This window comes from Castanea sativa, chromosome 11 (assembly GCF_040712315.1).
Source record: "Castanea sativa cultivar Marrone di Chiusa Pesio chromosome 11, ASM4071231v1".
In the NCBI taxonomy this organism is placed as follows: Eukaryota; Viridiplantae; Streptophyta; class Magnoliopsida; order Fagales; family Fagaceae; genus Castanea; species Castanea sativa.
In genome coordinates this window covers 50,682,853-50,708,312 of record NC_134023.1, presented here as the reverse complement: position 1 = coordinate 50,708,312, position 25,460 = coordinate 50,682,853, and the positions used below count along the sequence as shown (strand labels likewise).

The 25,460-nt window shown below is 33.9% G+C and overlaps 1 protein-coding gene across 1 annotated transcript; it reads left to right on the top strand.

The window, feature by feature from the left end:
- Nucleotides 1–541: 541 nt before the first annotated feature.
- On the top strand, nt 542–2,151 carry LOC142617942 (UPF0481 protein At3g47200-like). Its single transcript, XM_075790915.1, has one exon. It carries the CDS (start codon nt 567–569, stop codon nt 1,956–1,958), a length of 1,392 nt encoding a protein of 463 aa, XP_075647030.1. The 5' UTR covers nt 542–566; the 3' UTR covers nt 1,959–2,151.
- Nucleotides 2,152–25,460: the final 23,309 nt, after the last annotated feature.

The window sequence follows — 25,460 nt, the reverse complement described above, 5'->3', positions numbered from 1 at the left end:
TTAGAAAAAATAAATTAAAGTAAAACTATTTTTGGCCAATATAAAAAGTATGATTTAGTTATTAGAGATTGTTTTTCACTAATTATATTTCATGATAAGCTAAATAAGGAAAGTTGGAATATTATTTTCCAACACATTTAAGGTTGCTACCAAAAATTGGAAAATGAAATAGTTTTATAGAAAATAGTTTTTGAAAAATAACTCATTTTCTATAAAACTTTAAAGTCAAATTAAACAGAGTTTTGTTCATTTTATATATTTTTGAATGCGATATTGTATATCTATATTTTTATAATAATTTAAAATGAAAATTTTTGACTTATGGTTCACTTCTCGTAATTATATTGCAACATAAGTTTTTGAAAATCCAGTGTTTTCATGTAATCCATTAAAATTATTATTTAATTTGGTTTTTAGAGTAACAAATAATTTGTAACTCTAGCATTTTCTATGTTATAACACTAATTGAGCTTTCCACCCAAAAAAAATAATAATAATAAATTATTACAGTGCTAATGATTATTGTTTGTGTGTTATTAGGAAAAAAAAAAGGAACTTGGAGATTAATGAAGATGGAGCCGACAATTGCTACTTGTTCACTTAAACATGATCTTATGTGTGAAGAGTCGATGGTTGACATTCGAATAGTCACGGAAAGTGAGCTTATGTGCGAAGAGCTGATCATTGATGTTCCACTGGTCATGGAGCCAGCCCAGTGGCCTGAGTGTTGCATCTATAGAGTCCCTAAGAATCTTCGCCAAATAAATAAAGAAGCCTACAGTCCAAAGCTAATCTCAATAGGCCCTTTTCACCACGGTAAAGAGGAAGTGAGGGACATGGAAAAGCTGAAAGTGAGATACTTAAAGGAATTTTGCTACCGGACTGGAAAATGCCAAAAAGAAATAGCAACGGTAATTGAAGAAAATGAAGTAAAGATTCGTCGTTGTTACGAAGAGATCTTTGATATCAGCAGTGAAGATTTCGTGAAAATGGTTTTATTGGATTCCACCTTTATCATTGAGCTTTTCTTGAGAGCTAATGATAAAAAGGACTATATGTCAAGTAAACCATTGTTGAATTGCCATTTACAGGCAGACTTGACATTACTTGAGAATCAGCTTCCATTTTTCATTCTCGAGGAGTTAGATAAGAAATTTTCCAAAGGACGAAATAGTAATGATTCATTTTTTATGATTGCCAGAAAATATTTTACTTTGTATATCAAGAATATACCAGCTGAGAATAACAAAGTAAAACATTTCACTGATTTGATCAGATATTCTCGTTGCCCACGGTCAAAATTAGAATTCAAAGAAGAAAAATATGAACTATATAGTGCAACAAAGCTACATGCTGCAGGGGTGGTATTCAAAGTGAATGACAAGGAAAACGAAGGTTCACTTGACATAAAATTCAAGAAGTGTCAGCCCTTGCATAAATGTCCATGCCTCACTTGCTTATGGCTCTTAAATTGGTTGCCATGCTTGAAATGCTTTTGGTGCTTGGAACGTATGCAACCTTTGTTGAATTTCCCAAGAATCACGATAGATGACGGAACTGAAGGCCTTTTCAGAAACATCATGGCATTGGAGCAATGTCATTATCCATTTGAAGCTTACACATGCAACTATATGTTGATATTGGATCATCTTATCGACACCAGTGAAGATGTGGATTTGCTGGTTAAAGAAAAGATTATAGCCAATGCGTTAGGCAGCAATGAAGCAGTTGCCAATATGGTAAACAAACTTAGCGTTGAAATTGTGGAAAATAAATCCTGTTACGCTGATCTCGCTCAAGATCTTAATAAGCACTATAACCAATGTTGCAACCATAATATGGCATCCTTGAGAAGTATCTATTTTGCTGATGTTTGGAGAGGCACTGCAACTATTGTTGGTCTCATAGTCTTTGGATTCACTTTCTGGAATACCATTAGGCCTTATGTAATCAAATAGATTCTGTCCATTGAGTTTGAACTTGTCATTTCGTTTAGCTTTGTGACAGCCTTTCATCAATTGGCTTGTCTACCCTATTCCCTATATTTGGGCACCGGTTGTTTGAAATTTTTATTTTTATTTTTTTATGAATGGTTGTTTGAACTGTTGTTTTGGCATCTATGAAGAGTTTGTATTTCAACCAATAATAAAGTTCTATTCTCTCCGTTTGCTACAAACCTTTTGGTTTAGCTTTTACTTTATTTTATTTATGTACAGTATTTTTAAATGTCATTTTCCCTTAGAGTACATACAAGTATACTTTAAATCACTGTTAACAAAAGACAATTAACAAAAAAATTAAAAAAGCAATCATTGTTTCTTGTGAGGGTAATGCCTAGTATGGACTTTTTTTTTCTTTTTAAAGAGTAGTTTCTACCAAGCATAACTACCTTACATTTTCATATATAAATGTTAATTTTGTAGTATCTAACAAAATTTAAGATATGATTGTTGTTTCCTCTTCTTGCATAAATAATCTGATTAAACAAAGAAGAAAATAGTCTATGTGGTGTTTGATTTTTTATTAGCATACATCCCAATCCCTTTTAATCCAATAGGATAAAGAGAGTTCGGAGATGTTGTCCTGAGAGCGTTGTTTTGATAGCTTTGTTCTTCTTCATAATTTTTTTCCCAACAAAATGAATAACAGTAACAATATAATAGTGACATGGGAAGTGATAATATAACTCTAAGATTTAATCTCCAAAACAATCCACAAGAGCAATAGGAAGCTTGTTAGTGAATTACAGACATGAGATGCCATCAAGTAGTAATGGCCAGCCGGCTTTTTTTAATTTCCTCATGTTTGCACAAAAATTGTAAGTGTAAAACTGTTGGTACTTTTCTACTTCTTGAGTTTCCCGCACATTGGCTTCTGATCCATCTGCTCAAGGAAAGTCTGTATTATTTGTTCTACATCACTTGTGAACTGTTCATACTTCTTGCTTTTAAGCTCATTCTTACTAAGTTTCATCTCAATTGAAAGGGCATGATGAACTCAAGATTGAGATATTACTATTGGAAATGACTCCATGATTTTCTCGTACCATAATTTCCCCCTTTGAATTCCTTTGTATTTACCTCTTTGTAATAATCTCATTCATGTATCATGTTCCTAGGGATCAATACACAAAACCCCAATGTATAGGAGTTTCTCCATTTCTTTATTTTTCTACAAGAAAAATGGAGCTCTATGAAGGCAACAAAGCCATAAGAAGTTATTAAGAACATTTCGATGCGAAGTTTTGGTGGGTTTCTTCTCTTCTTCCACAACCATTTAACTGGACAAAAATAATCCTTTAATTATTATTTATTATGATTTCTTTATGCCTTGAGAATATAGAGGTTATGAGCTTTCTGGAAACAAAACTTTTCCATTCACGCTAGAACGTCCAGCAAACCGAATCAAAAACACCTTGTTTGGATTAATATATATATATATATATATATATATATATATATATATATATATATATATATATTACACCTTGTTTGGATTGAGTTAAAAGATGGCCGTAAATGTAACTGTACAAATGGGCAATCCACCAACATCTTTGCAGGAGATAGACCATCTTCTTAAAACATTTTGGGTCTGTTTAGAACCCAAACATAAGAGTTAAAGTAAACTGGTTACAAGACTTAGCATTTCTTTTTCGGGTAGATTACGGTCATCAATCTTGAGATTTAGGGTAATGTTAATTAGGTTCAAGATATTTCAAAACTGATCAATTTTGTTACTAATCACCATGAAAAAAAGTAGAAAAATTGTGACAGTTTAGGAATTCAGTTGGTCAGTCGGAAAATGTCTTAAATCTGTCTAGTACTAGCTCAAAACTCAGAGGATGTTGGCTCTATTTTACAATTTTTTTTTTTTTTTATTTGAAAGATTTGGGCCCAAGGTTAAGAGAATTGTCTTTAGCCAACTGTAGTTCCTCTCACGGTGGACAAAAGGTGAGGACATTGTGTCCAAGTGTAATGTGTTATGTGTGGAAAAATAACCAATTTGATATATATCCCTTCCTTGATCACGTAGCATCGATATTCAATTTATGGCAACAGCTTTGCGCAAGGAAGCCATTTTAAACCAATAAAAGGAAAGAAAGGTGAAAATATATATACTATTACAACAAGTAATATTACAATAACAAAAATAATTAGAGTAATATATATACTATTACATTTGTGAGTTGTTTTTTGTTGTAATAGTAACTTAAATTTATCACATCATTTAAGATTGTTGTAAGAATTACCTTATTACATCTAAATGTGTTGTTATAGTAACTAAACCTTATTTTATTTTGAAATATATTGATGCAATAAGTAACCACTTATTTCACATCAAAATATATTGTTGTAATAGATGAAAAATATACTTTTTGTTGTAATAGTAACTTAAGCATCATTTTAAGATTGTTGCAAGAATTACCTTGTCACATCTAAATATGTTGTTGTAATAGTTAAATCTTATATCACATCAAAATAATGTTGTTGCAATAAGTAACCACTTATTTCACATCAAAATATTTTGTTGTAATAGGTAAAACCTTGTTTCACATCAAATGAAGTTGTTGTAATAGAGGTCAAGGACAGCTTGATGCATTTGGAGGCTTAAGGTAAAAGCTGAAATTGAGGCTTTTATATATATAAGAGGCAAAAATACCTTTTTGATCCCTATATTTTGAGCCAATTTTCATTTTGGTCTCTACTTTTTTGGAGCGCCTATGTTGGTCCCTCAAAATCGAAAATCGTTACCATTTTGGTACTATTGTCATCTCAATAATAGAAATTGTCTACATAGCAAACCTTCAATCTAATTAAATTAAATAATAAAATATTTTAATAGTGGTTCTCTTATTTTTTCACATTTAATAGTTTTATTGTCAAATTAGGCAATATCAACACCACATTTAACCGAACATTTGTCACATTTAACCGTACATTACACCCTAAGCTTAAGATACACTTATGACGTCATAAGCATATCTTAAGCTTAGGGTTTAATGTACAAAATATATATTTTTAAACTCAAACCATGCATTTAAGATCTAATATTTTGTGTGTCTTTGTATTGAAATCCATTTCTCTCTCCTTTATATATGTTTGTGTTTGTTTCCATATAATAATAATAATAATAATAATAATAATAATAATAATCTATTATTTTACATAGAACTCTTATTAAATTTGAGGAATTCCTTCCCCAAACATATCCCATTTATATTTGAAATAATGGGATAGACCAGGTACCTTGACAAGCGTGAGGTCCATAGTATTTTTTCTCCCAATTATGATTCAACCAAAAGCTGGGAGAGACCAGGTACCATGACTGGACTATTTATGGATGATCCACTGAAATCCTTTATATGGGCCACCCAACCCTTAAATCAATTGCAAGACTTAGGTTTTTTTTTTTGGGATAAATTTCACTAACTACCCCTAAGGTTTGGGAAAATACTAAGGAGGTCCATAACATTTCAAAATTGATTGCTTTAGTTCTTAAAGACAATTTAATCCTAACTCCATTAGCCTCCATTACTCATTTTTCTTTCTCAAACCTATCTCTCTCTCTCTCTCTAGACTTTTTAGTTCCTTTCTTTCTCCCTCAAAAGTCAAACCTCTCTTCTCCCTCTCATCTCTCTCTCTCTCTCTCTCTCTCTCTCTCTAACCCAACCCACTCTCCTCTCTCTATTCACCCTTTCATTCTCTTTCTTCTTTTCACATTAGTGGTTTGTGGTTTAGTGGTTGTGGGCCGTTGTTGTGGGTTGCCGGTGTTGAATTTTGGTTTGTTGTGGATTTTTCTGTGGTAGTGGGTTTGTTGTGGGTTTTTGGGTTTGTGGCTGATGGTGGGTTTCGATATGGGTTGGATTTGCAGTGGTGGTTGTGGGTTATTATGGAGTGGTGGGTTTTCTATAAGTTTATTGGATTTGGGTTTTGTTGAAGGATTTGAGTTTTGTTGCAGTGGATTTGGCCGGGTTTCTATAAGTTCTTTTCACCTTGTTTGGATTTGGTCGGGTTTCATGTCAGTTAGGAAAACAACTAGCTTTGCCTTTCAATACTAGTGAATCAATGTCCATTAATGTCTTTGACCTAATTCATTCTGATGTCTTTGACCTAATTCATTCTGATGTCTAGAGCCCTTACTCTGTCTCAAGTATTGGTAGATCTCAATATTTTGTTTTCTTTGTTAATGATTATTCTCACTATAGCTAGATTTTTCACATGAAAGATCGTTCGGAGTTATTGCAAGTATAATGTAATTTTACAAAAATGATTGAAACTTAATTTTCCAAATGCATCAAAATTTTTCAATCTAATAATGCTCTTGAATACACTCAATATGCTTTCCAAACTATCTTGCATTCCTATGGCACTATTCATTAACTAACTTGTTTAGGTACCTTTTAGCAAAATGGTAGTGCCGAATAAAAATTTCGTCATATTCTTGACACTATTCGTGCTCTCCTTCTCTCTTCCAAAGTTCCTGCTCCTTTTGGAGTGAAGCTGCTCTTCATGCTATTAATTGCATTCCCAGTCCTATTATCTAAAATTAAATTTCATATGAGCGCCTTTTTGGGTTACCTCCAGACTATCTCCACCTTCGCTCCATTGATTTTGCCTATTTCCTTCTTCTTCAATCGTATGAATATAACAAACTTGAGCCTCGATCTAGACTTTATTATTTTCTTAGCTATGGAGAAACTCAAAAGGGGTATCAGTGTTATGATCCTGTCTCTCATCATCTTCGTATCTCTTGCAATGTTGTCTTTTGGGAACATTGCTCATTTGTCAAGCTCTCTCACTTCTGTGCCTCCCTATCTATCTCCTCTGTCTTAGATATTTTTCTAGATGAGTCACATATTCCTTATATAATTGTTCCTGATCCTCCTATAGACTTCTCTATCCAACCACTAGATATTTTTTATGCCTCTCCTAGATCACCTTCTAATGAACAGGTGGAAGATGAACAGGTTAAATAAGAGCTACCCAACCTTGAGCTTAGGTCTCTTGCTCTTGCTCCGCTTAAAGATCTTACACAAGACATTTCACCTCGTCACTCAACTCGAGTAAGATCCATTCCTGCACATTTACTTGACTATCATTTTTACACTGCCCTTGCTCCACTGCATGAGCCTCACACCTATTGTGAGGCACCCACTGACCCTTTATGAAAGATTACAATAAAAGAAGAACTTGATACATTATCTAGAAACCATACTTGGGATTTGGTGACTCACCCCCCTAGGAAATCTACGGTTGGTTGTAAGTGAATTTACAAGATCAAGACTCGCTCTAATGGGTCTATTGAGAGCTATAAAGCTTGTCCTATTGCAAAAATTTTTACACAAGAGTATGAGATTGATTATAAAGAGACTTTTACTCCGGTTGCTCAAATCTCATATGTTTGTGCCCTTTCGGTTATTTTTGCTACTAGTAAATGGGACCTTTTTTAGATAGATGTCAAAAATACCTTTTTTAATGGGAATTTAAGTGAAGAGGTTTATATGCAACCTCCTTCTAATTTCTCTATTGAACCAAACAAGGTTTATCACTTTCAACGTGCTCTTTATGGCTTCAAACAAGTTCCACAAGCTTGGTTTACCAAATTTATCTCTACCATCTTTCACTTGGGCTACATTGCCAATCATTATGATTCTATCTTATTTCTTCCTCACACCAACAAAGAAACTATTTTGCTTCTCCTAATGTGGATGATATAATCATAACCAATGATGACCTTAATGACATTCAAGAACTCAAGGATTTTCTCAGTCAACAGTTTGAGATGAAAGATCTTGGACATCTCAGCTACTTCTTGGGTCTTGAAATCACTCATTCTACAGATGAATTTTATATTACTCAAGCCAAGTATGCTTTTAAACTTTTGACTCGAGTTAGACTCACTGATAATAAGACTGTTGACACTCCAGTTGAATTTAATGTACATCTAACTCCCTTAGAAGGGAAACCATTGTCTGATCTCTCTTTTTACAGACGCTTGGTAACCAGCTTAGTTTATCTCACTGTCATTCATTCAGCATTTCCTATGTTGTTCACCAAGTGAGCCAGTATCTATCTGCTCCACAATTAACTCCCTATGCTGCTATTCTATGCATTCTTGAAGGGCACTCTCTTTCATGGCCTTTTCTACACTGCTCAGTCTCATCTTGTTCTTCGTGCATTCTCTAATGTTGATTGGACAAGAGATCCTGCTGATCGTAAGTCTATATAACTGGTTATTACTTTCTTCTTGGTTCTTTTCTGATTTCTTAGCGAAGTAAGAAACAAGCCCTTATGGCCTGTGGCCTGTTCTAGTACTGAAGTAGAATATCGTGTCCTTGTTGATACCACATAAGCTCCTTTGACTATGATGGCTTCTTAAGGACTTAGGTGTGTCAACATCCTCTACTACTCCTCTTTATTGTGACAATTAGAGTACCATTCACATTGCTTACAATGTTGTTCACATCGAGATCGATTGTCATTTTATTCATTGGTCTCACACTACCTTGAGTTTGAGGGGGTTGTTAACGTGTAATAGGTTGTGGGCTTTAGACCCACTTTATTTATTTGTATAGTACACATACTTATACTACACAATCTACCTTCTATATAAAGGCAATTATGTATATTTTATTACTTGAGAAATATAATACATTTATTCAGTATATTTAACATTAGCAAATTTAATGGGCTTTAAAAAAATCATGTTTCTCTATTCTTGACCAATCGAGACTCTGTTGAGCGTGGATTGACAGGAAAATCTTGATCTATCTAGGGTTAATCGAGATTCAGTCGAACAATCAGTGATTGCTTTGACTTGAGCTGAAACTTCGACTTTGTATTGCACTTTAAAATATATATAAAAAGAAGAAGGTAGAGGGGGTCAGTGACTCAGTTCCCCAATCCTTCTCCCCTCCTTGGCCGCTTCTACCTCTTTTTTTTTTTTTTTTTTTTTTCACATTATAATTGTTGGTCAAAATTAAATTGGTTAGTTGTGAGCTAGCTGTAAGAATTAAATGGACATTTAACTGTACGTGGTTATGAGTACTATGTGTACATTTTAGAGAGGACTGTAAATTATTACCACCACCATGAATTGTCACATTAAGTATTACCGATTACCAAACTCTTCAATAAGCCTAGCTACCAATTTAGTCCCCCTGTGGTAAACATTAATGATTCATCCACAATGCGTGGCTCATGTGTTCATCAATTTTTGCATCCAGTTTCGCTTCCTGTCACACAAAAGACCTCAAGAAGTCAATCCCAACAAAGCCAAGATTTTGACCTGTGGCCATTCATCATTAATGTTTTCGCCAGCCAACTTGTGTGATGCTTGCAAATTTTTGAGAATGATGTCATGGCGATGACGTGTTTTCTTTTGTGCTTTTTCTTTCTAATAGAGAGGGAACACACTATAAATTGGAGCGCAAGACAGCAAGAGCATTTGAACTAGAGCTATCAAGTGTACAATTTTATTTATTTATTTTTTATGAGTGAGTTTTAGCAATATCAGGAGAGAAGATTCTTACCCAAAAAAAAAAAAGCTTGCTTCATTAAACATGAAGTGCTCTCTAGAAGATTTTGCTGCTTCTTGGAATTAAGTATACAAAATTTCTTTCAAATAAAATCTGCAGGTTCTTTTCTTCATCCCTTCTTTTTATTTTTGTTCTCCAATATAAAGTTAGCCAAAGATTTATAATTTAGTAAATAGTAATTTAATTGAGTTCATATATGTAACGTGTACTTTTGGGATTTTAGATTAAAAAAATATACCTTGCAAGGTTGGATTTTAATGTTTTTATAATCAACTAATTTTCGTTTAACAAGTATTAGGGGGCGCGTGATTTTTATATATTTATTTTTTTAAATTGAAAGTAGATGTCTGGGTTTCACCGTAGCAGATCATGAATTAGTTCGGTAACCTTAGTTATTTAGTACAATCTTGTCCAATTGCTAGTAGTTGCTACTAAAATTTCTGTTGTGTATGGCTTATGAGTTCTATTTACGCGATAAAATGGATGCATGGTTTATGAGGAAAATAATTTCTGTTGTGTATTCTCAAAAAGGACAAATTAAAGCTGTATTTGGTGTGGAATAAAATATTTTCTTGAAAATGTTTTCAATGTTTTGGTGTGTTTGGTATGATTGGTTTTGGGTTTTTTACTGGGTTTTGATTTGGGTTGAGGTTGTGGGTGGTGGTGCTGTGGCAGTGGGTGTGGGCGGTGGTGGCAGGGGTGTGGCAGTGGGTTTTGGTTTTTGCAGTGGGTTTGGGATGGTAGGTTGTGACAGTGGGTGTGGTAGTGGGTTTTGGTTTTTGCAATGTGTTTCTGATGGTGGGTGGTGGCTTGGTGGTGTCTGATGGTGGCGGCGGCTGGCAGTATCTATTGTGGTAGAGTGGGTTTTGGTTGTTTTGTTTGGAAGAAGAGAAATACACACCAAGAAAGAGAGGAGAAGAAAAAGAGAGGGAGAGATGAGATTGATAGTAAAACAGAATTAAAAAATAATAAAGAAATAATATTTTAATGAAGTGGTAAAAAATATAAAATTTTTGTTGTATGGTATATTATAAAGTAAGGTGTTAAAATAAGTAAAATAGTATTTTAAGTTGCTAAAAGTTATAAGTTGTTACTAGTAGCAACTTATTATAACAAGTTGTTAAAAAAATTTAAGTTTAGCACCATTGATGTAGAGGAATTATTGGTGATTTTGTTGCTAAAATAGCTTTTTAGCATTTATCACATCTTTGATGTGGAAGCTCTAAAGAAGCTATATTCAACTTTTCCTACAGAAAAATGTTAAAATAAACTACAAATTTTACTACAATTTTCTGTTTGTGAAAAACTATTTTGCCTATTTTTTGTCTTAATTTAATTTATTTATTTACTCCTTTTTTGCAAATAATATAACTTTTAGTTTTTTTTTTTAAAAGAGCTAGTTTTTAATTTTTTTTCTCTCACACATTTGATAAAAACTATGCAAATAAATTAAAACAAATAAGTTGTTCTTAAATGCATTCAAAATGTTTACAACTAATGTATCAGTTTGTAAGCATTATATAATAAAATTTGTTGTATAAATCTTTATCATAATTCATTTCCAAAACTCGTAGTGTCCTTCCACCTTCTAGCCACCAAAAAGACTATCAAATAGTCACATTTTCTTTTGCTCCTCCATCTCTCTTAACAAAGATTTTTCTCAATGGAAGTTAATTAAGCGAATCTTGCGTGTTACAAAAAATTCTTTTCCTCTTTCATTGCCACTTTAGTTCAATTTCTATTTACTTATCATGTTTTTTCTCTTTTAGTTCAATTTCTATTTAGTTGTGAGGTATGTAAGTGATTTTGAATTTTTTATTTTTACCATAGTAGTCCAATTTGATAGAATTTAAATTCTATTCATATATTTTATGGTTTTTTTTCATAATAATTTTGTTATATTTATTATTTATTATTATTATTATTATATCTTCTTGTGTATGTAGTTTTCAAGTGATCGATAACTCCAATATAATGGCATCCATTATGACGCGTCATATCTGTAGTTCGACTGGATTAAAAATGACCTTAAGATGCTTAATTAGTCATTTAGCTTTATTAATAAGTTATTCATCTGTAGTTTAACTGAAATTTAAGTTTTTTATCTGTAGTTTGAAACCACAGGTGACTAAGTTGTAATTTACCCTATAATTTCAATGCTAATAAGAATTACATTGTTTAAAATTTTCTAACAATAACATACTCACACACACACATATGCATATTACTTTGAATTAATATCTCTTGAGCTGCAAATCAATGTGAAAGTTTTATCTTGGCTCCCCAAATCAAAATTCTTGGTTCTACTCTTGAATACAAATTATTTGTACAATTTTTTTTATACTACTCTGTGTTCTACCAATCACTACTTGTCACGTTTTGATTTTACTTTCCTTATAAAATAATTGAATTTTAAAATAGAAAGCAATCATATACATTGTAATTAGTGATTGAAACTTAAGTTTTTTAAAATCTATAATTTTCCAATAATTTTATATATTTTTTCAATTTGGTGTTTAGAGTTTCAAATAGGGCTAAACTATTTAACCATGTTATTAATCCACATTAATGACATGATTAAATCATGTCTTGCTAACTGTTAGATCTAATGACAATTAACAGCCCGCAAAATGTGCAACTTTTCTCAAGTTGCATCAGGTTTAATTTGGACATATCTTACATGTGTTTAATCAGTTGAAGTCCATATTTTTGATAGATCAATATAATACTAAAATAATTCAGAATAAATTAGATTTTATCTTCTCTAGAAAAATTCCAATTTAATTAGATAAGTTATGAATGTATCTTTTACAAATTCTTCAATCTGATTTATTTATTTATTTATTAATAGCTATTAATTCAATGCATATATATATAAAAGTCCAAGGAGAGATATAATTATCAAGTTCAAGCTTTCTAGAAAGTACAAATGTTCCACATTGTGTTAGGAATTTTTCTAAATATTGCTTCAAATATTTGATACTATATTATCGTTTTAGTCTCAAATTAAAATTTTAAGAGGTGAATGATTCTCTTGCTCTAATTTGATATTGTAGATTATTGAAGATTTTTGTAATGACCTTGGCTCTTTTAAAAGCCTTGGCTCAAGATAATGTACATATTATCATAATGTAATTATTATGTGCCAAATTTCACATAGAAAAACTCTATTGACAATTGTGATTGATAGGCCAAGAATGTATTGATTCCTTGTGATGTATTAATTGATTAGTAAGAAAAGTTTATTAATTAATCAAATTAACAAGGTGATTTGTTTGCGAATGGAGAAAACCTCTAAGGTAAAAACCTAACCGGGTGATTTTAAGGTCATCACTCCCGAGAATTGACTATTATCACAACAAGCAGTTACAAGTAAAGGAATCTCAGTACCTTATGCTAACCTACAGTTGAACCATTACCCCAATACCCAATTGGACTTGTTTTGTAGTGACAATTTCTCCTTTTAATGCACAACTCCCAATACTTGACTAACTAATCTAATGCGCGGATCTCAGTATGTGACTTAATCACCAATTTGTGAAGGATGTTGACTGCAAAGTTTTTTAGTTCATCACACGATGAAGATCACGAAGTTGCTTGGTCACCACAAAATCCTACGATGTACATATACAGCAGCTTCTTCAAGAAAAAGAATTACGGCAAACTAAGTTTCTAGTCACAATTTGCATGAAAAATTCTTTACTTCACACTCATGCAACTGTGCCACCTGTGACAACTCTTAAAATAATCCTTATATATGTTTAGGATTGTGAGAAAAGAATGCCCAAACATATACTCACGGATTGGAATGAAATTATAACTAAAAATCTGATTTTCATAATTCTCGATAGATACCATATTTGTTGAGCAGCTGTCAAGCATCAGGTTAGAATAGCTTTTTAAATCTTGATAGATACTAGCTGTCGAGATTTAAAATCTAGCACTTCATCACTTGATTTTTGGACAGACTTGCATGGCTTTAACATTTCAATTTGAAACCTTAGGGTCCGTTTGGATAGAACTTATTGCTGAAAACTGAAAACTGAAAACACTGTAGCAAAATAATTTTTAATAAAAAATTGTTAAAAACGTACATGAACAGTGCGCGCATAGTGCGCGCACTGCGCGCACAGTGCGCGCTTGTCCCCCCGCAGCAGAAGAAAAAAAAAAAAAAACAAAACGCAGACGCAGCATAATAAGCTGGATCCAAACCAGTACTTATTCCTTGAAGCATTAAACACATCCAAAATCTACCCAATTACAAGTAAAGTGTATTTTTTCAAAGGATTAGCCAATACATGATGACATATGTTCTTAACATGAATCACACATGTCTTAACAATGATGCCAAAAACAAAAACTAAAATCATTCCATAATGTATGAGTCCTATCAAAAGGTTGAATATTTTATTTTTCTTTCACCAAAGTTTGTTACTATTATCAAAGAGTTAATTTGGGTTCCTTGAGTCTTACACATTTCTTAAAATGGTAATATGTCAATCACTTATTTTGTCCTATATTATGCAGAGGGCAGTTGCCTCATCCATTGTCCAAAACCTGTACAATTGAATATCTTACTTTGAACGAGGCTTGCTCTAGTGGCTTTTAAAAAATTTCCAAAGAAAAAGAAAAAGAAAAAGAAAGTAAAAGATGGTATGATAATTGAAATTATTGTGAAAGACTTCTTTTCTTTTTTTTTTTTTTATAATCACCCATTCAAAAAACTTTCATTAACTTAAAATAGGATAACATTGGGCTACATCGATTTGAATTTGATCAACAATTTTGGGCGGAGTATCTTCTACCCAAATATTATAGTCATTTAGAGATTTGGCTTTCCCAGCCAAAATGTGAGCAGCTTTGTTGCCATTTCTTCGAATATGGGACACCTCCCATGCATTGAATCTCTTCAGCCCCTCCCTTATTCCATCCACTACCAAACAGATAGAACTCAGGGGTACACACAGCCTCCCTATAGACCTATACACTAGTTGTGCATCACATTCAATTATGATGTCTTTTAGTCTGAGGTCCTCAGCAAGCAACATACCTTCCTCTACAGCTTTAGTCTCAACTTCCAAAACTCCTAGGGGCAGATCAAGCTTCTTACTCATAGCCCCCATAATCTCACCCCTTTCATTTCTTATAACTACTCCCACACCGCAACCCCTTAAATCGTCAAAGATTGCTCCATTTTTGTTCACTTTGTACCAACCTGGTTTTAGAGGCCTCCACCTAGCCGTATCAGGTGCAAGGGGGGTAAACTGAGTCTAAACTACAAGCTGGGATTCTTTCATGTACTCCGAGACTTCCCTAACTATCACTTCGTGGTTTTTGCATTGGCCCCCATGTCTCACATGGTTCCTATTGTTCCACAAACTCCATATAGTGATTGTGAACGGCTTCCAATTAAAACCTGTTCCCCTTTCCTTAATCTCCCACATGATGTCTATGAAGTCCCTCGGGGAATCTTGGAAGTAAGGTAGCTTTAACCTTGTGCTACTCCATACTGCTTCCGCTATTTTGTAGCTCCACAAAGCATGCCCCGAGGACTCCACACTCCCACATATATCACACCCCTCATCCACATCAATTCCTCGAGCCTTCAAGTGAAGTTTTGTGGGGAGAATATTTTTACAAGCTTTCCACAGCAGGTGCTTGATCTTGCTTGGACAGTTTAGGCGCCATACGATCTTCCAAATGGCCTTCATCCTTGAGTTGTTAGAGCTGCTTCCTCCCTCTCCCCGGTTAAGATCTTTTAAAATCCTTTGTACCACCTTATACGTGCTTTTAACTGTAAATTTTCCGTTTGTAGTCCACGCCCACATAAGTGAGTCTTTTGGGAGACTACCACTAATGGGGATGCTTAACACCATCTCAGCTTCATGAGGAAGAAAAAAGGATTTTACCTTCGCTACATCCCAAGACCTTTTGTCTAAATCCAGCAACGTCAACACCTTTTCCATACCTGTGTGCGCTTGCCACTTTGAAAGACTTCAAGGAAGGAATCCATCTATCTTTTCATATGTGACACTTTCTCTATTTCCAATACACCATCTGGATCCCCTATCAACCACCTTTCTAGCTGCCAATATACGTCAAAGTTCAATTATTGTGGTGTGGTAATATTTGATTGTCTTATAAGTAGAATTATGGTTCAAATTTCTCATTCCTAATTATAAATTTATCATTCCTAATTACAAGCAAGCATTACTAGGGATAGATACCGTCTTTGGTTAAACCAAATTATTTCCTATTACCTAGAATGTTCATCATCCATTGCTAGCCCATTTGAGCCTTCAAACATTTAGCATTTCTTTTGCATGGACCCACTAAAATCTAAACTTGGGGTGGGAAAAATCAAGTTATGCAAACTTAAATCTCATGTTGAAGAGGACTCAACCTTGTAGCTTTGAAGCTAATTGATAAGGCTCTCCTAGAAGACATGAAAGACAAGTAGAGGATTCATTAAGCTAAAGATAAGAGATCATCGAAGAAAAGTGAGGTTTCATTTCAATCAAGGAAAGAGAAATGAAAAAAAAAATTGTGCATCAAGTTTGAAGAGCCTAAAATTCATCATGCCAAGAGGAATACAAGACTCATCTAAAAGAGAGTTCATCAAAAAAGGAAAATATTCATCAAGCATAGAAGTGAGCAAGCACATTGAGGCAAGAAAGAAATCTAGAGAGTGCATCAAAATAACTTAAGCTAAGAAAAAAAAGGAAGGCAAAATATCCCAAAAAAAAAAAGTTCATTCAATCAAGAGATGAGAGACAAAAAAAAAAAAAAAAAAAATAGAAGAAGAAGGAAGAAGAAGAAAAGGAAAGAAAGCCCACTAGGTTGAAAACCCAAAAGGGCAGTCTAGGCAAAAGTTAGGGCCAAAGAAAAGAAGAAGAAGAAAAGGAAAAAATTGGAAAATCCTACCAAGTTGGAAACTTGAGGATGCAACCTAAAAAGGGAAGAATTTCACAAGATAAAAGTCTGGAGTTATGATTCAAGAGGAATAAGCATAAAAACAAATGTTAATACAAGTGACCAATAAAGACTAGTGAGAAGATGACAAAGAAGAAATGAGAGAACTCCTCCAATACTTGATTTTCGAGTAATTCATACTTGGGGGAAATATCATAGGGAATTTTGAGCCTTTTATATTCTTCATTTCATAACCCAAACCCAGCCTACATTACAATCCATGAGTAAAGACCTCCTTGAAGTCTTGCTAGTTGTAGGCATATCTTAAACTCTAATAATATTTTCTCTTGAATTGAAAAGGAAAAATGCTTAAAATTGTCAAACCCCACTAGATGATATGTCCAAAGAGAAAAATTCTCAAATTCTCAAATGATTCAAAAGAACTTTCAAACTTGGAACACTCCCCTTGTTTGCACCCAAAAATGTGATTCCTAAATATTATCACATTTCATTTCTTGAATGCCTTTGGAGACTTAATCTGACAATGATCAAAAGGAAGAAACAAATTTGATTACATAAGTTTAATGATCTTGATCCTTCCTAATCAAAGAGATTTGTTTAATTCTTAAACAATTTGATTTGCCAAAATAGTTGTTCAAGGGATCACCTCTTGTTCATAAAAATAAAAATAAAAAATAACAAGAAGAAGAAGAAGAAGAAGAAAGAAAGAAAGAAAGAAAGAGAAATCTCATTTTCACCAAAAAAAAAATCATTCTTTTTCAAAATCTAGTTCTCTTGAATTACGTCTTGACCTGATCCTCTATGAGAGAGGTACGTATGCAGCCTTTCAGAGGCCCGATCTCAATCACCCAAACAACCTTGGAGAACGAAGTCCAAACAATGTGACAAAATTGTTTGGGTGCATGTTAGGTTAAGTCCATTTGTTTGCATTAAGCATGTTTAAACTTGGAGCATTGGCCTATTTATATTGTGTGCAAATATGTTCTTCTTGCATGGAAGTATGTTTCATTTGAGGCATTAATCCTTTTTTTTTTTGCAAGCATGTCCACACTAGGGGCATTGACCAAATTTTTTTTTTTCATGATAATTGGTTTCTAACAAGCTAGAGAGAGAAAGCCATTTTGCAGGAACTAACGATGGCGGACTGTGATCTTCTTTCATGTTCTCCAATGGTCGCAACATCAAATGAACTCAACTTCAATCTAAGCATGGAATATGCTCCAAACTAGGGGCATTGGCTAAGTACATCCAATTCATTTCAATGACAAAATCCATTGCTAATGGAAATTATTTTTTTACAAGAACTAAGCAAGGACTTATCCAGCAAATCATATCAACTTCCAGCCAAAGTTATTCTCATCATTCTTGCCTCATGAATAAATCTTCATCATTTCTAGTCCATCTTCATCTTCTTCACTTTCTGATCATAAAAAAATCTCAATTTTCAAAGGGAAAATCTCCATTTTTCAAAGGAAAAATCTCCATGAACAAACCTTCAAAAAGAAAAATTTCCACAAACTAATCTTCAAAAAGAAAAATATCCATTTTTCAAGGGAAAAATCTCCATGAACAAATCTTCAAAAGGAAAAATCTCCATTTTCAAAGGAAAAATCTCCAAAACCATATTCCAAAGGAAAAATCTCCATGAACAAATATTCTTAAAAAAATTTCAAAAATTCAATGGAAAAATCTCCAGAATAAATCTTCAAGGAAAAATCTCCATGAACAAATCTTCAAAAGGAAAAATCTCCAATGAATAAATCTTCATTAAAAATATTCAAATCATCAAAGGAAAAATCTCCAAAACTATTATTCAAGGAAAAATCTCCTATGAACAAATCTTCATTAAAGTTTTTCAAAAATGCAATGGAAAAATCTCCAGAATGAATCTTTAAGGAAAAATCTCCATATTTCAAAGGAAAAATCTCCATGAATAAATATTTTTAAAAAATTTTCAAATGTTCAAAGGATAAATTTTCAAGAAAAAAAAAATCTCAAATTTTCAAGGAAAATCTCTAATGAATAAATCTTCATAGGAAGAATTTCCAATGAACAAATCTTCATTAAAAATTTTGAAAACTTCAATGGAAAAATCTCCAGAATCAAAGCTTCAAAGGATAAATCTCTTGGTCATAGCTTTAAATGAAAGATCTCCAGAACAAATGGCAGATTGTGATCCTCTTCCATATTCTCCAGTGGTATAACATCAAGTCAATTGTCTATCCTCAGCATGGAATATGTCCAAAACTAGGGGCATTCGCCAAGTACTAGGGTAAAAGGCCCACACACATCGGCATGACCCAAACCCCAAAAAAATCCTAGGTCCTTTGAAAACATGAGCCAAGAGCCAAAATCCAAAAATCCTCGGTCCTTTGAAAACATGAGCTAGGATCTATAACCTTTGGTCATCTGAAAACATGAGCCAAAGCCCAAAAAAACCCTTAGTCCTCTAAAAACATGAGCCAAGAGCCAAAACTTTTGGTCCTCTGAAAACATGAGCTAAAGTCCAAAAATCCTAGGTCCTCTGAAAACATGAGCTAGGATCCAGAACCTTTGGTCCTCTAAAAACATGAACCAAAGCCCAAAAAAACACTTGGTCCTCTGAAAACATAAGCCAAAAGTCAAAACCTTTGGTCCTCTGAAAACATGAGCCAAAGCCCAAAAATCCGGAGTCCACTGAAAACATGAGCTAGGATCCAGAACCTTTTGTTCTCTAAAAACATGAGCTAAAGTCCAAAAAAACCCTTGGTCCTCTGAAAACATGAGCCAAGACCCAAAATCTTTGGTCCTTTGAAAACATAAGCCAAAGTCTAAAAAAAACCCTTGGTCCTCTAAAAATATGAGCCAAGATCCAGAACCTTTGGTCTTCTGAAAACATGAGCCAAAGCCCAAAAATCATAGGTCCTCTGAAAACATGAGCCAAAGTCCAAAAAAATAAATAAATCCTTAGTCCTCTGAAAACATGAGCCAAAACCCAAAAAAAAAAAAAAAAAATCCTTAATCCTCTGAAAACATGAGCCAAGATCTAGAACCTTTGATCGTCTAAAACACATGACTAGAATCTCCATATTTTATTAACTTCAGGTAAGCATGTCTTGTACTCATTAAAAAAAGAAAAAAAGAGCATGAACTACATTTGGACCTGATCCTCCCACCAAGAGGTACATAGGCAGTCTCCCTTGAGATTCGGTCCACATTTTGATTCACAACATGATCATCTGCATTTTTATCTGCATGCATCATACATTCACAACGGTTAAATACTAATTGCAAAGTTAGGTGTCTCTTTCATACATTGACATTTGCTTTTCAAGCTCTGCCAATGAGGGGCATTCTGTTGACACCCCATTTTGCAACCTGCATCTAACCTCACATGGAGGATAAAATCGTAATTTCGCTTTTAAAATATGCATATTGATTCTGGTCACTAGATCCTTAATCTCACTTCACCAAAACTATCTTGATGTTGTAACGATCAAATCAACTGGTCATGAGCCTTAATGGGACCATCAGATTGAAAGTTATCATCAAATCAAGTTTTAATGGCCGAGATGCATTATCACAAATTAAGTCCGCCTATAAGTGATTATGAACAATTAATTCCAATTGGTTATAATTATAATCAATTTGTTATTAATGATATGTCATAATTTGATTGGTTAGGACTATATTTTATGATAAGGTTGCATACACCTAATTAATTAGATAGTTAAACATTAATTATTCAATGAGTAATTTGTACAATTATCTTTTAATTAGGGTAAATTTATAACTAATTAAACCTGAAATGGGAGTGATAGGAGTCTATTAATGTTAATTGGGAGCTAATTTGGGACCTATTAATGTTAATTGTGCTGAAATTGTTTTCTAACAAATGACCACTACTTACCATTTCGTTGATACCTCTCAAAATATTTTGAATCTGTGAATGAGATTAATTTTCCCAGAAACTAGACATCCGGGGCTTCAATTTGAGCACAAGAACGAGACAATTCCGATCCAAATTGAGTAAGATATAATTTTTTGAAGTTGGCTCTACAGACTGTTACATTAGCTACGGGAAAACCGAATTTTGCTTGCTCCTCACTCCCACCAATCTCTACATTTAATGCACCAAATTTCCCCTAAGGCTAAAATGAGGTTTAGGCTTATGATTCTTTGTCAACTCTCATTAAATGGCCTTCCATTCATATTTCCTCCATCACTACTATATAAACCCCCCTCTCCTTTATTCCAAGACACAAAAACCCCTCTCTCTTCTCCTTTCTTGAGTTCTAGTGAAGTTAAGTAGTCTTGTCATATCTTGGTCTTCTTGAGACTCAAGGAATTTAATGAGACTCACCCTCACTCTCCCTTAACTAGCTCTTCTTTTCCTCCACCGTATGGATCTTGCATGAAGGTATAATCCATTTTCCTAACTTGTTTTTTATGTTACCATGATAAGAATTTAAGATTAAAGCATGATAGTAATTATTTAAATTCTCTTGAATATGTTTGAATGTTCTTAAATGTTCTTATGTGTTTTTCACATGTTCTTGGTTGTTCATCACATGTTCATGCATAATATTAGTTTTAATCTTAAAGTCACATCAAAAATTTGAAAAAAATGTTTGTTTCCTAATTCTTTCAAATATTTGAATCTTGGATATCACCATTCACACACATGCACTAGAATTCATATTTCAATCCAAATGCAATGCTTAATAAATTGAATTAGGGTTCATCACATGCACACACTTTAAATTCAACATGCAAATTGATTGATAACATGTTGGATGATGTGATATGAATGTTGGCTACCATAATTTAGAAGACTGGTTTCACCAGGCAAGGTGGGTGCCTAACACCTTCCCACCTTGTAACGTAGTCTCCGAACTTAGATCAAGGGTTGATCGACCAATGTTTATCCTTGTAATTTTTAATTTTTAGATTGTAACTAGGAACAAAGCCATGTACTTTATCTTAGATTGTATTTAGGACCAAAGCCTTGTAATTTTCCTATGATCAATGTAAATTTAATTGAAAATTAATAAAATGAGGAATTTTTCAATTTTGGTTTTCTTATTTATCCCAATAATTAAATAAGTGACGACTCCATTGTAAAACCCTTAATCTAAAGAGAAAAATATAACTAGTCGAACCTCCATTTTGAGAGGCAGTAACATAATTCCACCCATTCACGTGGGTTTGGCCCAACAACCCAAAAAACCGGGCCGGAGGCGTGGTCTCTCACAAGTTTTTAGGGTTTAATTCATTGTTTATTTTGTTTTGGTACTAACTTGTCTCTAATCAAGTTTGTTGCCATCTATTTTTCATCTTGCTCTCTGTTGTTTCATTATCCTTGCTTGAAGATGTCTCCATTCAAGAAGTTAGCTATGAAAGGTGGTAGTAGCAAAGGGAAGAAATCAATTATCGACCTCAGTAGTTTCTCTCTCAACTCAAAGAAAAACCATTCCTCGACTAGAGTTTTCAATGACACTCGGTTCAGATCATACACTGCATATCAAGCATATCTGAAATGGTTCAAAGATGTCCCCATGGTGATCGAATGGGTAGTTGAGCAAGCTTCTCTCGAACATTCCAAAATGGTTCGCTTTTAAGGATTGGAACTACCTTCTGTCAAATCTTGAAGATCCCTATGAAGAGCTTGTGAAAGAATTCGATGCGAATGCCTTCTTTGATAGGGACGAGATACGATGTTGGGTACGAGGAAAGGACTTCTCTATAATGCCTTCATATCTCGCTATCATTTGGAACATCAACCAACTAGTCTTTGCAAAGCCATCAGTGTATGATGAGCTAGAACCGGATCTTGAAATTCTTCGAGATGCCTTCGGAGAAAACTTGGATGTGACTTCCAATGGGAAATCAATCAATCTATCATCATTATCTCCCAAGTTGAGGTTGCTCACGATAATAATGTTTCATAATCTCTATCCTCTCATGCATCGGACACATGAATCTTGGTCGGGCTCTATTTTTTCATGACTTGATTACTGATGAAGAAATTGACATATGTTCTCATATCTTTCACATTTTGGGCAAAATTGCTAAGAGGACGGCCTCTAGGAACTGTCTTCCATTTTGCTACCTTATCACAAAGATATTGAAGCTCAAGGGTGTACCAACATTGCAAGACAAGTATCCCCATCACAAGCAAGGACCAATCAACATTTGCACTCTTAATGCTATAATCGGTCACAACTGAAAGCATGTCAAGCAAGAGAGTATTGCTCCTCAAGTTATTACAAACTCTAGCTCACACTCCTATTATGAGAAGTTGTACAACATCATGGCTTCCATGCAAGAAATTAGCACAAAAATGTCCGACCTCACATCTATCATGCTCTCTCAATACACTCGATTTGAGACAAAGTTTACCTCTCTCCAAACTCAATTGGATCAAACCCAAAGGAAGCTAGAAGAAGATAATGACTAGCTATTCCATGACAAAAAGGGGGAGATGGTGCTTATGAAAGGAGGAGAGCTATGATAGGGGGAGAGAGCTAACTTAAAGGGGGAGCAAGCAATCAAACAAACAACAAGGGTTCTTTTTGCTGTTTTAGTTTATGTTCATATTTCATCTTTTAAGCTTATGTTGTGTACTTAACTATGTTATAATACTCTTTAAGTACCCTTGCTATTGTAACTAAGTACTTTTAGTTAACGTTTTGTATTTTCTTTAGTACTCCACTCTTGTGCCCTTGTTGGATCTTGTATCCTTTATGCAATTCAAACCTAAATGCTTCGTGCTTTAGTGTTCTTACATTAGTTGAGTGTTGGACATGCAAATGATACTTTACATTGAGCTTATTTGCTTGCATGTCTGGATGTTTATTCACCATGTGAATGTTCATTGTAGTCACTAGTCATAGTGATTGTTCTTGTATGGTTAAGTTATGCTTAATTATCATATTCATACTTGCTTGAACTTATTCATTGTCATAGTCATATTCATTGTTGTCACTAGTCATAGTGATTGTTCATACTCCATATGCATTCTAGGTTTTTCCGCTTACAATGAACTTAATGTGTGCATTTTGTGATATTGTTTTTAGGGAATTTGTTCATATGTTTCAAGAGTTTAACAGATATTGAATTAGGTGTGAGTGAGTTTTGGCAACTATTCCCAAACTCACACTTTAAGTTTAGAATATGTTTTAGGGTTTTGTCACGAAATAGCCAAAGGGGGAGATTGTAAGGTTGAATTTATTCAACCATGTGTTGGCTTTATTCCGTGCCAAATTTGTTTGTAATTCAGCATTTAGAAACCCTGTATTTAGGTGAGAATTATGTAAAGGTTGTGTGTGAGAGAGTGTGAAGAATTGATCAAGAGTGTGCATCAAAAAGGCAACTCACGACTAACTCGCAACTAGCCACCTGCCATAATCAGGCACACGTGTGGAGCATGCAGGAAGTTGAAGGGTCAGGACAGCTGGATCACTACAAGATAAAAAGTACAGTTTGACCATTTTGTTTTCTGGTGATTGGAAATCACCACTCATCCCAGTCGCGAGTGACTCGCTAAAACACATTGTTTTGTAGAAAAATGACTTTTCAAATTCATTCTCATACCCTACTATAAATACCCTTATACCTACGAAATGTAGAGAGCTTCTAGAGAGAATTTTAAGAGAGAAACCCTAGAAAAAAATAAGATTGATTCATCCACAATCTTACACATTTGATTCTCCAAATTCCTCTACTCTTACCCTCTCCATTGTCATACCCTTGAGATGATCTTTAACCAAATCCTTACCTCGCCATATTCTCATCAGTGAGAAGATTATTTGGTGCTTGGGAAGCAGTTCAAGAGAGAACCAATTCATTAGGTTGATGCAATGGGCTTATTGCGGGATCCGGTAAGTTAGAGAAGACAAGGTTACGCTTAAACCTGTTGGAGCAAGAAGCTTGGAGGGCTTAGGTGCATCGGGTAGATTTTCAAAATCAATTGCTATCCATGTATCCCAACTGATTTCCTAGTGGATCATTTTACCGCTTGGAGGGCAGCAGAGAGGTTTTTCGTCGAGTTCTTTGATTTTCTCTTCAATAACACGTGCCGGTGTTATCTTGCGTTTGCTTCTCTCTATCCCTTACTCTTTGCTTTTAATTACTACTGAGTTGTAATTAAAATATGGCTTAGAGTAGTTTGCATATTTGGGTATAGCTTATATTTATCTTTCCATACATATATTGTTTGAATATAAGCTTGTGAAGTAAAATTTGAATTTGGGGTCTAAATATTCACAAGTGTTTTATACACTAAGTGAGCTTTCAGATCCATCTACTCAAGGAAAGTCTATACTATTTGATCTTCATCACTTGTCAACTGTTCATACTTCTTGCTTTTAAGCTCAATCTTACTATGTTCTATCTTAATTGAAAGGGCATGTTGAACTCATGATTGAGACATTACTATTGGATATGACTCCTGTTGTAAAATAGCGGAAGCTCAAATTACCAAGATTGATTGTGAAAATATTTTAGGCTTGTGAAAGATCTTCAAACTAACAATAGGAACAAAGAAAATTAATCCAAAAGAAGATAAACACAGAACACCAAGATTTACATGGTTCGGCAATAGCTTACATCCACAGGCAACGACGAAAAAATTTCACTATAACAAATTTGAGATAATACAAATTGGTATAAAGGCACTCTCACAAACCCAAATCCCAAATATACCCAAATAGATCTCTCTCAAATACAAACCGAAGAACCAAAGGTTCACAAATACCAAATACAAATACCAAATGTGAGTTGCGCACAAACCAAAGAGAGAGCCACAAAGCAAATCCAAAAGTTGCAACGCACCAAAAGAGAGCAAATCACCAAAATGCATAACCAAAACCAAGCGGCAACAAACCTCTCTCACTATTCCAAATTGCAACCCACAATAATCAAATAACCAAACAAGAGAAAGCCTCTTTTTCTCACACCACTTTCTCACTCTCTCTCTAATTTTCCATAGTAGCACTATGCTTATATA

What these genes read in the sequence shown, in the direction of transcription:
- LOC142617942 (XM_075790915.1), top strand. Translation starts at nt 567, where the DNA reads ATGAAGATGGAGCCGACAATTGCTACTTGTTCACTTAAACATGATCTT.